The sequence below is a fragment of the Prunus avium genome, chromosome 7, assembly GCF_965620075.1.
Source record: "Prunus avium chromosome 7, drPruAviu1.hap1.1, whole genome shotgun sequence".
Classification (NCBI taxonomy): domain Eukaryota; kingdom Viridiplantae; phylum Streptophyta; class Magnoliopsida; order Rosales; family Rosaceae; genus Prunus; species Prunus avium.
This window is the reverse complement of record NC_142290.1, coordinates 25017488-25029874: the sequence shown is the minus strand read 5'-3', so window position 1 is coordinate 25029874 and position 12387 is coordinate 25017488. Positions and strand designations below refer to the sequence as shown.

The 12387-nt window shown below is 37.6% G+C and overlaps 3 protein-coding genes across 5 annotated transcripts; 1 reads left to right on the top strand and 2 right to left on the bottom strand.

The window, feature by feature from the left end:
* Window positions 1–276: 276 nt before the first annotated feature.
* Window positions 277–2332, bottom strand: LOC110773386 (uncharacterized). The gene is made up of 5 exons (XM_088244626.1): window positions 2214–2332; window positions 1929–2127; window positions 782–1152; window positions 445–511; window positions 277–285 (listed from the first exon to the last, which is right to left on the bottom strand). Exons 1-5 carry the CDS (start codon window positions 2285–2287, stop codon window positions 277–279), a joined length of 720 nt encoding a protein of 239 aa, XP_088100752.1. The 5' UTR covers window positions 2288–2332.
* Window positions 2333–4052: 1720 nt separating this feature from the next.
* LOC110773388 (transmembrane protein, putative (DUF288)) lies at window positions 4053–8222 on the top strand. The gene is made up of 3 exons (XM_021977901.2): window positions 4053–6211; window positions 7112–7238; window positions 7469–8222. The coding sequence occupies exons 1-3, from the start codon at window positions 4530–4532 to the stop codon at window positions 7937–7939; spliced, it is 2280 nt and encodes a 759-aa protein (XP_021833593.1). The 5' UTR covers window positions 4053–4529; the 3' UTR covers window positions 7940–8222.
* A 321-nt stretch (window positions 8223–8543) lies between these two features.
* LOC110773384 (L10-interacting MYB domain-containing protein-like) lies at window positions 8544–12052 on the bottom strand. Of its 3 annotated transcripts, none has more exons than XM_021977897.2 (4): window positions 11729–12052; window positions 10213–10289; window positions 9387–9723; window positions 8544–9300 (listed from the first exon to the last, which is right to left on the bottom strand). In XM_021977897.2, the coding sequence occupies exons 3-4, from the start codon at window positions 9714–9716 to the stop codon at window positions 8713–8715; spliced, it is 918 nt and encodes a 305-aa protein (XP_021833589.2). In that variant the 5' UTR covers window positions 9717–9723; window positions 10213–10289; window positions 11729–12052; the 3' UTR covers window positions 8544–8712. The 3 variants fall into 3 exon arrangements, with proteins under 3 accessions (XP_021833589.2, XP_088112058.1, XP_021833586.2); XM_088255932.1 differs by having other exon boundaries at window positions 9387–9720; XM_021977894.2 differs by having other exon boundaries at window positions 9387–9730; window positions 11729–12049.
* Between the last annotated feature and the right edge of the window lie 335 nt (window positions 12053–12387).

Sequence of the window (12387 nt, the reverse complement as noted above, 5' to 3'; positions counted from 1 at the left end):
GCATGCAGCTAAAAAGTACTGAAGAATACGTGTAATTATTAACTGCATGCCATACAATTCACACTTACAATATCATATCATTCCATATTAATTCTATATTATATAGACCATATATATATATTTATATATATTTTGGTATATATATCCCAATTTTTAGCTACCCATCATAACAAAATTTCCCCAACCCAACCAAGGGAGTGGATCTAAGATAGCTAAAACGGGTCGTAAAGATGACCCATGCCATGCTTAATCGGGTTCCCTTTAGCTTACCTCTTCTCACGCTATCTGCGAGTCAAGAAGAAGCAAAAGATTAATAAGGAGTTTAAAGAAAAACAAGTATTAATAAGAATATGATCACACAAGCATAGATAGTTATTTTTGCATTTTTAATATATATTTATAAGCAACTTTAATGTATAAATATATATTTATATTATATAGTACCGTGTAAATATAAGGGTTGTAACGGCCTCCAATGCCTGACCTTTTGACCTTCTCAAGCTTCAACAACCTGCACGCACAGAAACACACAATAGCCATTTACATCTCGCCACGTCAGAACATTCTTGCCACGTAAGGCAAAGGGGTTTGTTCTAAAAATTAACTAAAACATAACAGAACATTATGGTTGGATGCATTTCAACCGTCGGATCCTCATCTATGATCTTCCACAGTTCAGATCCGACGGTTAAGACGTTCTTATCACACTAATTTCTCGTGCATAACACACAACCAAGGGCCACGTGTCAAATCAAGAGAGAGAGAGAGAGAGAGCGCTAACATTCTGAGTGCTTTGCTAGTGTCAGGACTGTCACCGATGGTCTGACGAATCTTAACTTCAGAGAAGCAGCAGCCACCGGACAAGAGCTTCAGAATTGCTTCGGCTTTGCGGCGCATGTGAGTCGAGAAGCTCAGCCGCTTCCTCTTCCTCGGCTCCTCCCTCACCATTGAAAGCTTACTGGCACCACGATAATTCCAGGCCCATGACACGTGTCGGCTTCGGCTTTGGCTTCGCGCGCTTGAAGCCGCACTGGAGCTGGTGGACACGCACGAAGACTCCGCGGTGGTCTCAGATCGGAACGACGCCGTCGCCGACGATCCAGAGACGGTCTTCCAGCTTGTTTGCGTCTTGGAGCGACTTCTCCGCACACTCTAATTCAGAGAAAATTCAAATTATTACTTGAAGAATAAGAAAATGCTCATAATTGAATCGGATCGATGAAATCGAATCGCTTAACCACCGATTTGGAAAGCAAAAATTGTAGAAAGAAGGATCTTATAAGCTTTAGTTTAGATTAATATTGGAAAGCACATTAAAGCAACAAAAATGAACCGAAACTTCCATGAAAATCGTACAAACTCAGCCAAACAGCAAGTGAGAATGCCAAAAATCGAAAAGAAACAGAGAGAGAGAAGCTCAGATTCAGCTTAATTACATATCAGCTTGAACTTTGTTTCGGGAAAGGATTAAAGTAACAAAAGGAAATTAAAAGCACAGTTCGGATTCAGATATATAAGATATAAATTCAGCCAAACAGAAAAGTTAAGAACCAGACCAGATTAATCAAGCAAATTGCTTCTGAGCTTGTAAAAGATTCAATCGGATTATGCAGAAATTTCAGCCAAACAGAGCTTAAATACAAAGAGAAAAAGGAAGAAAAACAGAGGGAGAAGCTCCGATTGAGCTTCATCTTCATCACATGACGAAGAGAAAAACTGAAGAAAAGCAAATATTTCACTAATAAGCGAACAGATTAAAGCAAAATAATAAGAGAAAAATCATCGCTCGATCTTCCGTTTGGAAAACGATTAAAGGGACGAAGCGAACTCAAAATTCACAGTTCGAATTCAGAGTTGTAAAAATCAACCAAACAGCAAGCAACATTTAAAAATAGATGAAAAACAGAGAGAGAGAGAAGCTCGATCACCTTGAGCTTCATCCCACGACGAAGAGCAGCAAGCGCCATGATTCTGATCTTACGAGCTCGAATCTCCTCCGTAGAAACCTCGCATGTGGTGATCAACGACGAGAACGACTTATTGGAATCCCCAGAAACCGAGCTCTCTCTGCAATTCTCGATCTTGCTTTGCTCCCTCACCAACTCGCGATCGTCGTCCAAACAGAGCCTGCAAGCAAAAAAGCGTCAGAAGATTGAAGAACGATCGAAGCTATTGAAACGCAAATGCAAATTGAAATTGAAGTTTTGGTTTACTTCGGAGGTGTGGTGGCCAGGACGAGCAAAGCCGAAGCAACAAAGCGTTCGAGTGGAGATGGAAACGGAGCCATTACTCTCTCTCTCTCTCTCTCTCTCTCTCTCTCAGTTTTCGAAAACTGGCGGTTCCTTGGCTATTATTTGAAAATCTCTCTCTCTAAACCGTTTTCATTTTTATATTCTTATTACTTTTTTAATTTTTAGTTATAGCTTCTTTAAACCCGCTGTGGTCACGTGGAATGGCGGGTGCTGCGTTGGGTAGTGGGCCAGCTGGCTAATTCCACTGTTTATTGGGCTATCGATTCATTGGGCTCATATAAATGTAAACTGGGCTGTGGACTTTTGCACTGCTAATGCATGAGGCCCTCATAGACAGTTATAGAAGCGAAACTTGGGAGGAATCGAATGTATCACTTCGGGGGGAGAGGTGAATTTTCTTAACATCTTGAGCTACAAGTTTGTTGCATACCAATAGGAGGTTTGAGATATTCAAGAGCAGATCAAAAGTGGATTTTGGGGCCAAGAAAATGGGTGGTACTATAGACATTGAAAAGTTCTCTCTTTACATTTCTACCTTAGACTCATCATCTTCTCTCACTCTCAAATACGAGTTAAAGTTGGATTGAAAATTATAATTCAGAAATTTCTAATTTTGGCAAGTTCAAATCAATTCTGACATTCGAAAGTTCCGAAATTCGAAAATTCCAAAAAAGAGTTGGATTGAAATTAGAATGTATCTCAAGATTCCGAAAATTCCGCATTTCAAAATATATTGGGGTTTCGTGGTAAGACTACACGCAATGACCAAGTTCATATTGAACTAAACATGATTTAATGACCAAATACACTTAGACAAGTTGTTCTTTAAAATTGTTCTTGTTCTGACAAAAAAAGAAGAAGTGATTCTTTAATGACCAATAATTTCCTGTTGGAATTGGAATCCCTTGATTCCAATCCGTTTCGTCCGAAAATCAAGCCTACTCCCAAACCTCTAAATCACTACAAACCAACACTCATTACCTTCTCTCATTATCCAAACCCTAACTAATATGCATTGTGTTTTTCTTGATCAATGGAGCATCAAATTGTTGTCCATGAAGATTTGAGGAGGAAAAAAAACTATGTTCATTCTTTTGCATTGTGTTTGTTCTAAGCTCAAATTTTAGGGCTGAGCCGACCCAATTTTGAAGTCTAGGCGAATATTAGCTTTACTTTAGATCTATGGTGTAATTGGTTTGATTTTGCTCTCCCCAACAATTATGTATTCGATCTTAGATGATCTCTTGGGTTGTTCTAGGCCTAGAGCCATTCATGTTAAGTAAATGTTATTTTATTAACAAAAGATGGGAGATTCGAAAGTATACCTGACAAATGAGTTGTGTTTTGTGGTGTTTGTGTTCAGCCGACACATACACGATCCGTTAAGTTAACGATGGAAACTATCACACACGAACACAACCCTTTAAAAAAAGGAATCACACAACATGACCCGTTTTAACTTAAATGATTTGTTTAACCCGTAGCTAATGAGTCCATCCATTTTCAATACGACCCAATAAAACCGACCTAAATATTGAATTTTTTTTACGAATTTGTTTCGTATTAATGGACCGTGTACAATATTCCGACCTTTATTCGAAAGCATGATTTAAAAATTAGGTTCATTTTGGTATTCTGAAGAGACAAGGTTGTCATAAATAGATGGAAATTTTGAGCTTACAATTATTGCCTTCAAATGATACTGTCAAGTGGCACAAATCGTCATTATCATATAATAATGAAATAGGCAGAGTAATAAAGACTCAATCAGTCCAATTTTACCATAAAATTGCAGACTGGCAAATCGAGAAGAACCAACTAACAAGTACAGAATACAGAACATAATCGATTTCATATAAAGAAATAAAAAAAAGAAGAATAAAATAGAAGAAGAAGACAGAGACCCCACCAGACTGCAACAAGAGAGCAGCAGCAAGTTATATAATTCAAGACTTGAAATCTAAGAAAGAAACACCAACCATCACAAGTTCAAAACTCTCTCTTTACCATAACTGTCGGCAGCGCAACCACTTGAGAGAGAAAGCAAAGCAGCTCACAACTTGCTCAAATCACACGCAGTCGGCAGCTCACATAACAAAACTTCTTCTTCTTCTTCTTGTACGGTGCAAAAGTACTGCGAATGTTCGTTTGTCGAAGGAGCTCAACAGTGAAGCTCCTCTGATCACTCACAATCAGCTCTGACTCTGAGTCAAGGCATTTCAGACTGAGACAGAAAAATTTGGGATTTTGGGAATTTGGGTTTTGAAATTTTCTTCAATGTTGGTCCAAGACCGTCCAGGACCCAAATCACCGAAGCACTCTCACTCTTCTCAGATAAGAGCCTCACTCTCTTTCGCTCCAAATCTCGATTTCTCCACATGGGTCTCCGAGAATCTGTACAAGATCGTCACCGTCGTGCTTCTCATAGCCACAGTCGCCGTCCTCTTCGTGCTTCGAAACATCGGAGACACCGCTGCTTTGCTCTGCTTCGAAACCCAAGCCCAGGCTCTCGAGAAAATTCGATTGCCGCAGCTCGAATCGAACATCAAGCCCATCTCCGACACGTCGTCTCCCTACGCGAGTTTCCGATCTGAGAAGTGGATAGTCGTTTCAGTCTCTAATTACCCAACTGACTCGCTCAGAAAGCTTGTGAAGCTCAAAGGGTGGCAGGTCTTGGCAATTGGGAACTCGAAAACGCCGTCGGATTGGAGCCTCAAAGGTGCTATCTTTCTGTCCCTTGAACAACAAGCTCAATTGGGTTTTAGAGTTTTGGATTATTTGCCATATGATTCGTATGTTAGGAAGAGTGTGGGTTACTTGTTTGCGATCCAACATGGCGCGAAGAAGATCTTCGACGCTGATGATCGCGGAGAGGTGATTGATGATGACTTGGGAAAACATTTTGATTTAGAATTGACGGGAGAGGGTGCTAGGCAAGAGATTATATTGCAATATAGCCATGAGAATCCTAATAGAACCATTGTGAACCCATATATTCATTTTGGGCAACGCTCAGTTTGGCCGAGAGGTTTGCCATTGGAAAATGTTGGTGAACTTGGCCATGAAGAGTTCTACACTGAGATTTTTGGTGGAAAGCAGTTTGTACAACAGGGCATATCGAATGGACTTCCTGATGTCGATTCTGTGTTTTATTTTACACGAAAATCGGGTTTGGAAGCCTTTGATATAAGGTTTGATGACCATGCCCCGAAAGTGGCGTTGCCGCAGGGTACGATGGTTCCTGTTAATTCTTTCAATACAATTTACCATGCATCGGCGTTTTGGGGTTTGATGCTTCCTGTTTCAGTTAGCACAATGGCTTCTGACGTATTGAGGGGATATTGGGGGCAGAGGCTTTTATGGGAAATAGGTGGATTTGTTGTAGTTTATCCCCCAACTGTTCATCGGTATGATAGAATTCAGGCGTACCCATTTTCTGAAGAGAAAGATCTTCATGTCAATGTGGGACGTTTGATCAAATTTTTGGTTTCATGGAGATCAAGTAAGCATAGGCTATTTGAAAAGATTTTGGAGTTAAGTTTCGCTATGACAGAAGAGGGGTTTTGGACTGAGAAGGATCTGAAGTTTACGGCTGCCTGGCTTCAGGACTTGATTGCGGTTGGGTACCAGCAGCCTAGGTTAATGTCATTGGAATTGGATCGGCCACGGGCAAATATTGGTCATGGGGATACAAAAGAGTTTATCCCGCAAAAGTTTCCATCTGTTCATCTTGGAGTTGAGGAAACAGGGACAGTGAACTATGAAATTGGAAATTTGATTAGATGGAGGAAGAATTTTGGGAATGTTGTGCTTATCCTGTTTTGCAGTGGACCGGTGGAACGTACTGCTCTGGAATGGAGATTGCTCTACGGGCGGATATTTAAGACTGTGATCATTTTGTCAGAGCTAAAGAACCCTGACCTTGCTGTTGAAGAAGGCAAATTGGATTATGTATACAAGTAAGTCGCTTTTCTCATGAATCTGTACCTCTTTTATTCAATTACTTTGTTGGCTCTGCCATCTTGTTAAATTGTTTAGTTCTACTTCCTATATCCTTCTGAGTGGAGGGTTAAGAAGATAGGGAATGATGTGCTATAATATTCAATTGAAACCTTGTTTCTTTATTTAAAAACATTAATCGAGGAGTTAGGTTTGATACAAGTTTGGGGCTACTGTTCTCATATTCAAGTCCTAGCAGGAGAGGTTTTTGTCTCCAAGGAGCAGATGTCATTCCAAGCTCTGTTCCTTTCTTGAAGGCTCAGGCCTCAATTATTTATTTTCCTGGGCAAATATATGCAATTAGTGATCCCTTAGAATATTCGCTAGCTTGTTTCTAGAAATTAAGAATTTAATCATGCATCTTCCTGATTGTGTTCCTCACAGCATTTAAAGTTTAGTATTGGTTATACAAAATACCCTGCGACTGTCAGAAAAGATTTTAATTTTAGAAGAGCATTGTTGTTTTCCTTCTTTTCTCGGTTTCGTGAGTTGGTGCCTTGTGGTATGTATTATGTGCCAGTTAGGTTTATGAAATTTATGTTAAATGAGATGAGTGAACTGAACAGCTTCAGAAGCAGGCCCTGTAATCCCCAAGTCTGTTTTAGACTACAGAATCTATGCATAGCCCTAGGAATATGAATATTGTTGATTGCTTCTTTCAAAAGCAAGTTTCGGCAGTTGCGTTGTCAATTTTAATTTTTCTTGGGCATTCATTGTTATCGCTCATAATTATGGCAGACAATGGTTGTTTGTGAAATCCTAACTGCTTTACTTGCATTTTGATTGAAAGCCTATGTTGGAATTAGTTAAGATGGGCCATCAGTAGTTTTCTAATTGCGCTTTTCAATGTTTCTTTGCAGGTACCTGCCCAAAATATTTGATCGATATTCCGGTGCAGATGGATTTTTATTCCTTCAGGACAATACTATTCTTAATTACTGGAATCTTCTACAAGCAGACAAAACTAAATTGTGGATTACAAATGAGGTATGACTTCTAATACCCCATTTCTTTAACATTAACGTTTCTATGGCATTTTAAAACTAGTTATCATTGTTGCTAAAACACACATAGATACCTTCCGAATGACTTTACCTAGAAGGAAAGCAAAATACAAAATTGATAATATAGTAGTGCCTTCTTTTTCAAGAGCTGGTTGGTTGACATTTAAATTATTGTAATGTCTCTTTCTCTCTTACAATTTCAATCTGATTCAGGTATCCAAGTCTTGGACTACTGTTTCCACAAAAGACAACTCGGATTGGTTTTCAAAGCAAGCAGGCATGGTAAGGAAGGTTGTTAGCATGATGCCAGTTCACTTCCAAGTCAGTTACAAGAACTCTGTAACTAGTGGCAAGAGCATCACGGTATGTAGTTCTGAGGTATTCTACATCCCTCGTCGGTTTGTAGCTGACTTCACCGACCTTTTTAATCTAGTTGGAAATCTAGAAATTCATCACAAGGTTGCCATTCCAATGTTCTTTCTAGCAATAGATTCACCTCAGAATTTTGACTCAGTGTTCAGTACAATGATCTATGAAGAACAACCACCTTCTACTAATTCTTCATCCCTTTATTCGGCCAAAGTACCTGCTGTTCATCCGTGGAATGTGTCAAGCGAACAAGATTTCATAAAACTAATAAGAACAATGGCAGAAGGTGATCCTCTCTTAATGGAGTTAGTTTGAAGGTAAATTTCTATCTTTTGATACTGAAAATACCAAGGGGGAGTAAGAAGGAAACGTTGTAACACTTTGTTAACTGTCATACAGAACTCTCTTTTTCTTCTTCTTTTTTCCTTTTTTGAGGGAGGGCATCTTTTTTCCATTTTTATTTTTATTTTTTGGTTTCTTTTTCTGTAGGTTTATATTTTACCATTCATTACTGATTGAAGATGCCCTCCCAAAAGATGTATTCATCCATCTCTTTTTGATCATGAATATATGAAAGGCAGAATTGTGTATTCAATAATCCAAGTTGGACTTGTAGATTGATTCAAATTCTCGCAATTCGCACATTTGGATTATTGTTAGAATGTCTCTTTATCAAACGAAATACTAACTTAAAAATATTGAAGTTGCTGAAACAAGAGGTAACTGATAGCTAACGGGCATTTGGTATTCTATTCAAATGGGAACTCAAAACTTTTGACTTTCTTAAAAACAAAGAATTCTCAAATCATTTTTTTAAGATTCAAAAACATCACAACTTGAAAATTGTTTCAAAATATTAAAAATTTGAGAACTTGTTTGGTTGAATTCTTGACAATAATGTTTTTTAAAATTAAGATACTAATCAAAATTATTAAACTTATATTAAACATACTATTTTAACATCCATGTTTTAATACCAAAAATAAATCATCGCCAAGCTCAATTGATGTTCAGGTCCTAAATAATACATACTAAATTAAAATATTCTAAACTAAATAAATTCTAAAACTAATTATTCACAATCTCATTCACTTTAAGCTTTTGAGCCACACACTTCTCCTTGAATCTGACATCTTCACAAACATCCTCCTCCAATCCGAACTAGTAAACTTATCCAAAGCTTTCACATAAGCATCATCATTCACTCCCTCCATGGCCTCCAATATTTCCATACAATCCTCAATGGAGCCCAATTCTTTATATGGAAAGGCCAGTTCCTTTTCACTCTTACGCGTAAGCTTTGCCAATGAAATTTCAATCTTGCTATTAAGAGACTTTGCCCAAGCTTCAATGGTTTCATCAATTTTGGTTGATTTAGATGACTTTAACCTTGAGGGAAGATCACTCTGGGGGAATAGAGCAGCACGCTTGTTCTTGTTGCTAGTTCCTTCATCTCCCTCACTAAAACCTCTTGAACCACTTTCTGTATTAAGACCTACGCGTGGACCATTGGTAGGAAAATCATTTTCTAGCTCTCTTTCATCATCAGAATCTAGAGGAGAATGAGTAGATGCGCATTGCATATGTCCAGTGGCAGTGGTGTAGTTGAAAATCAAACCAAGCAAATCATAGTGAGGACATCCTTTGCTACGGAAACGGCTTGCAAACTTGTTTTTCTGTAAAATTAATACAAGACAAATTAAAAAATGCACATTTATTGTAAGATACCAAAACAAGACAAATTATGCAAGAAGATGCATACCTTGAGATAGGATGCCCAAACTTCTTCAGATGCTTGAACGGTGTTCGTGTTTGGGTCCCAACCCATCCCGGTATGAGATATGAGCTTTGTAAACTCCCGGTGAATCTTGCGCAATCGGTTATATTTCTGCCTCAATTTGTCACGATTGTATCTCTTCCCAAACTTGTCAAACAACTGCTTTTCTATACTAGCCCACTCAGTCTTATCTAAATTATTGGTTTGCAAGCCTTTTTTTGCCTCTTCATACAGTAGATGAATAAAATGGTCTTCAATGGGCTTTGGCCAATAAGCTTTATCATCAAAATCATTTTCAAGGTCCTTGTTTGACATCTCTCTACTATGTACTAAAACAAAGTAAAAAGACGGACATCACAATAAACACATGGCAAGCATAAGGCCAATTCAGACAGCAAAAGCCACCATAGTCCAAGTTTAAAGTTCACAATGCTTTTAGGAGTCAAAATCAAGAGTATTGTTTTCTGAAGTCCAAAACAGAAAACATAGAAATGAACCATTACACTGATAGTCATAAAATTAAAAGAACATCAAGATGAAACTTATACAAAATATTATACCAAAAATGGAAAAGTAAATTCATCACCAATGAAAGGTTGTTACAAACACAACAAGTATGAAGAGTTAGGAGCATTGGATACTTAATAAGGTCTAAGAACACCAAAGTAGACAGATTTACAAATTTACAAAATCATTGCCTCTTATATCCAAGACAAAAATACTCATAAAGGCAGATTTCAGTGTCCACGTAAGATGACTCATAATCAAGATTAGAAACAATACAAACACATAAAAGAGAGAGAGGACTTACTAGGCACACTCAGCAAGTTTTCCAAGTTTTTGATTATCCAATATTGCCAGAATCAACTATTTGTTCTCATCAAGGTACTGCAAAATAAATTAAGAAAAAAGACATTAACATTAGATTTATTTTAACTCCCACATATCACATATCATCTGAGACATATTGGAACTTCTTCCCTAAAAATTGTCACAAAACCAATTCCTAAGTTTCATATTCAAACTCATTATTCATTAATTTCAGTGAGATTTCCAAAATGATACTGAAAAGAAAGCAATTCCTATCCAACTAGGGCATATTTACAGAAGCAAATTTCAGTGAGATTTCACAGAAGACAATATGACAGCAAAGAATTAGATGTTGTCTGAGGCTATGCACACATCATAGAAGCAAATTTTGTGTTTTGTTTCTAGGTTACAGTTTAGGTCTTGTCAGCTTGACAGTTTTGAGATCTGGTGTTGATCAATATTTTGGATGCTATGCAGGGATTGAACCTTATTCTCAGGCTAGCTTGGTTGAAAATTGCTCTCCATTCAAGTTTTGGACAAGTGGACTACAGAGTAACTGGACTGTTTTTAGCAGCCCTTAAAGTCATCAGAAGAGGGATGTGGAACAGGTAACTACTCAAATCTCAATGGATTCTTATATCAGTCTACATGTGCAGCCATATAGAAGCAGACATTGACATGATCAAGTTGGATATACCCTTTTCGTTTCAAGTTCAATAGCTCCAATCTAATGAACAATTTGTTCCAACTGTCCAGGTTGGAGAATGAGCATCTAAAAAATGCAGAAAAGTTTAGAGCAGTTAAAATGTACCTGGCATTAGTTTGACTGATAGTTCAAAAAGAAGGTTCAAGAAACTCATCACAAAGTGTAAAGAAGGCAACAAAAAAGGAAATCAAATCAACCTTAAAAAAGATAAATAAGAGGTATCATGTTATCTACCACAATATTTATGGGCAAGTGAGGCATTTTAGAAGGGCTACTTATAGAGAGTGAGGATCATATGTTGGTAAAAAAGAAAGTTAAAAAGCCAACCTTAAAAGACTCTTTCCCACCCTAGAAATGATATCAAGTAAAACCAGCCACATTGGAAAAGACTAGAGACCAGTCTTCAAAGGGAATATTTCAAAGCTATGTGCCTAACTCATCAAACAGCAATTCTTCTCAAAAGCCTTTTGAAGCTCTTATTTATCTTTTTTCTTTTTAATCAAATTATTCAGCAATGAAGGAGATGTCATCAAGAGATTATATTTTAATTACCAATGGGCATTCTTCTTTTATTTCCAAAACCCTTTTTCACATGCCAGAGTTATGTCTTGCTATCTGTTGATTCACTAGGGCTTCATATTCATCACAAAGGCAACGTATCAAAAAATTACAGAGGTATCATTCCAAAACCCTTTATCTGTTAGTTTAGGTTACACACAAGAATTCATATAAATCAAATCGAAAACATAACTCAAATGAAAATTAATCCCCAATCTTCAGTAACAAGGTCAAAAAGAGAACTAAAAATTACCCGATTGCAGATATCGGAGATGGAGAGGAACTCAGCTGACGGTGTGTGACGTTGAGACTTCGACTGACGGAGTCGCAGAGACGAGAGGAGGGGCGCGAGCAGTCCCCAGATGCCCAGAACTAAAAAGTTACTGATGAGAGAGAGGCAGAGAGAAGGACGAAGAGAGAGATGGAGAGAGGAGCAAGAGAGCTTCAAGCTTCTGCCATGGAGGCTTGAAGCTCAGCTCGACCAGGAGAAAAAATTTCTGAAAAAACAGCTATTTCTGTTTTCAAATTTCTTTTTGGTGTTTTTGAGTTATTTTTGGGTTTGGATTTTCAAAAATGAGCCTATTTTTTGGGCTTTACTCAAATTCTGTTTTTAAATTTAAAAAGTTGAATTCAAATATAATACCAAACAGCCCCTAAACATCTGAGCACTAAGGTTTGAATAATGTGTAGCGTATAGAATTGAAGAGTCTATAGAAGATATCATAGTTCATGACTGCCACTCAAGCTTTCAGCAATCGTTCAATGATTTCATCCTAATTTCAGATGCATTGTCAAATTTAGAGAAATTGAATATTGAGCACTGGGATGAATTGGTCTCAAACTATGTTCTTCATCGAATAAAGTTTGATTTGTCACGTTCAAAATTATCCCTAAAATAATCTTCTTCTAATA

What these genes read in the sequence shown, in the direction of transcription:
- LOC110773388 (XM_021977901.2), top strand. Translation starts at nt 4,530, where the DNA reads ATGTTGGTCCAAGACCGTCCAGGACCCAAATCACCGAAGCACTCTCAC. An exon ending in AAATTGGATTATGTATACAA is followed by an intron (nt 6,212 to 7,111) that starts GTAAGTCGCTTT and finishes GTTTCTTTGCAG; the next exon opens with GTACCTGCCCAAAATATTTG. An exon ending in AATTGTGGATTACAAATGAG is followed by an intron (nt 7,239 to 7,468) that starts GTATGACTTCTA and finishes AATCTGATTCAG; the next exon opens with GTATCCAAGTCTTGGACTAC.
- LOC110773386 (XM_088244626.1), bottom strand. Translation starts at nt 2,287, where the DNA reads ATGGCTCCGTTTCCATCTCCACTCGAACGCTTTGTTGCTTCGGCTTTG. An exon ending in CTGGCCACCACACCTCCGAA is followed by an intron (nt 2,128 to 2,213) that starts GTAAACCAAAAC and finishes TTTTGCTTGCAG; the next exon opens with GCTCTGTTTGGACGACGATC. An exon ending in ACTAGCAAAGCACTCAGAAT is followed by an intron (nt 512 to 781) that starts GTTAGCGCTCTC and finishes CTGTGCGTGCAG; the next exon opens with GTTGTTGAAGCTTGAGAAGG.
- LOC110773384 (XM_021977897.2), bottom strand. Translation starts at nt 9,716, where the DNA reads ATGTCAAACAAGGACCTTGAAAATGATTTTGATGATAAAGCTTATTGG. An exon ending in TTTGGGCATCCTATCTCAAG is followed by an intron (nt 9,301 to 9,386) that starts GTATGCATCTTC and finishes TTAATTTTACAG; the next exon opens with AAAAACAAGTTTGCAAGCCG.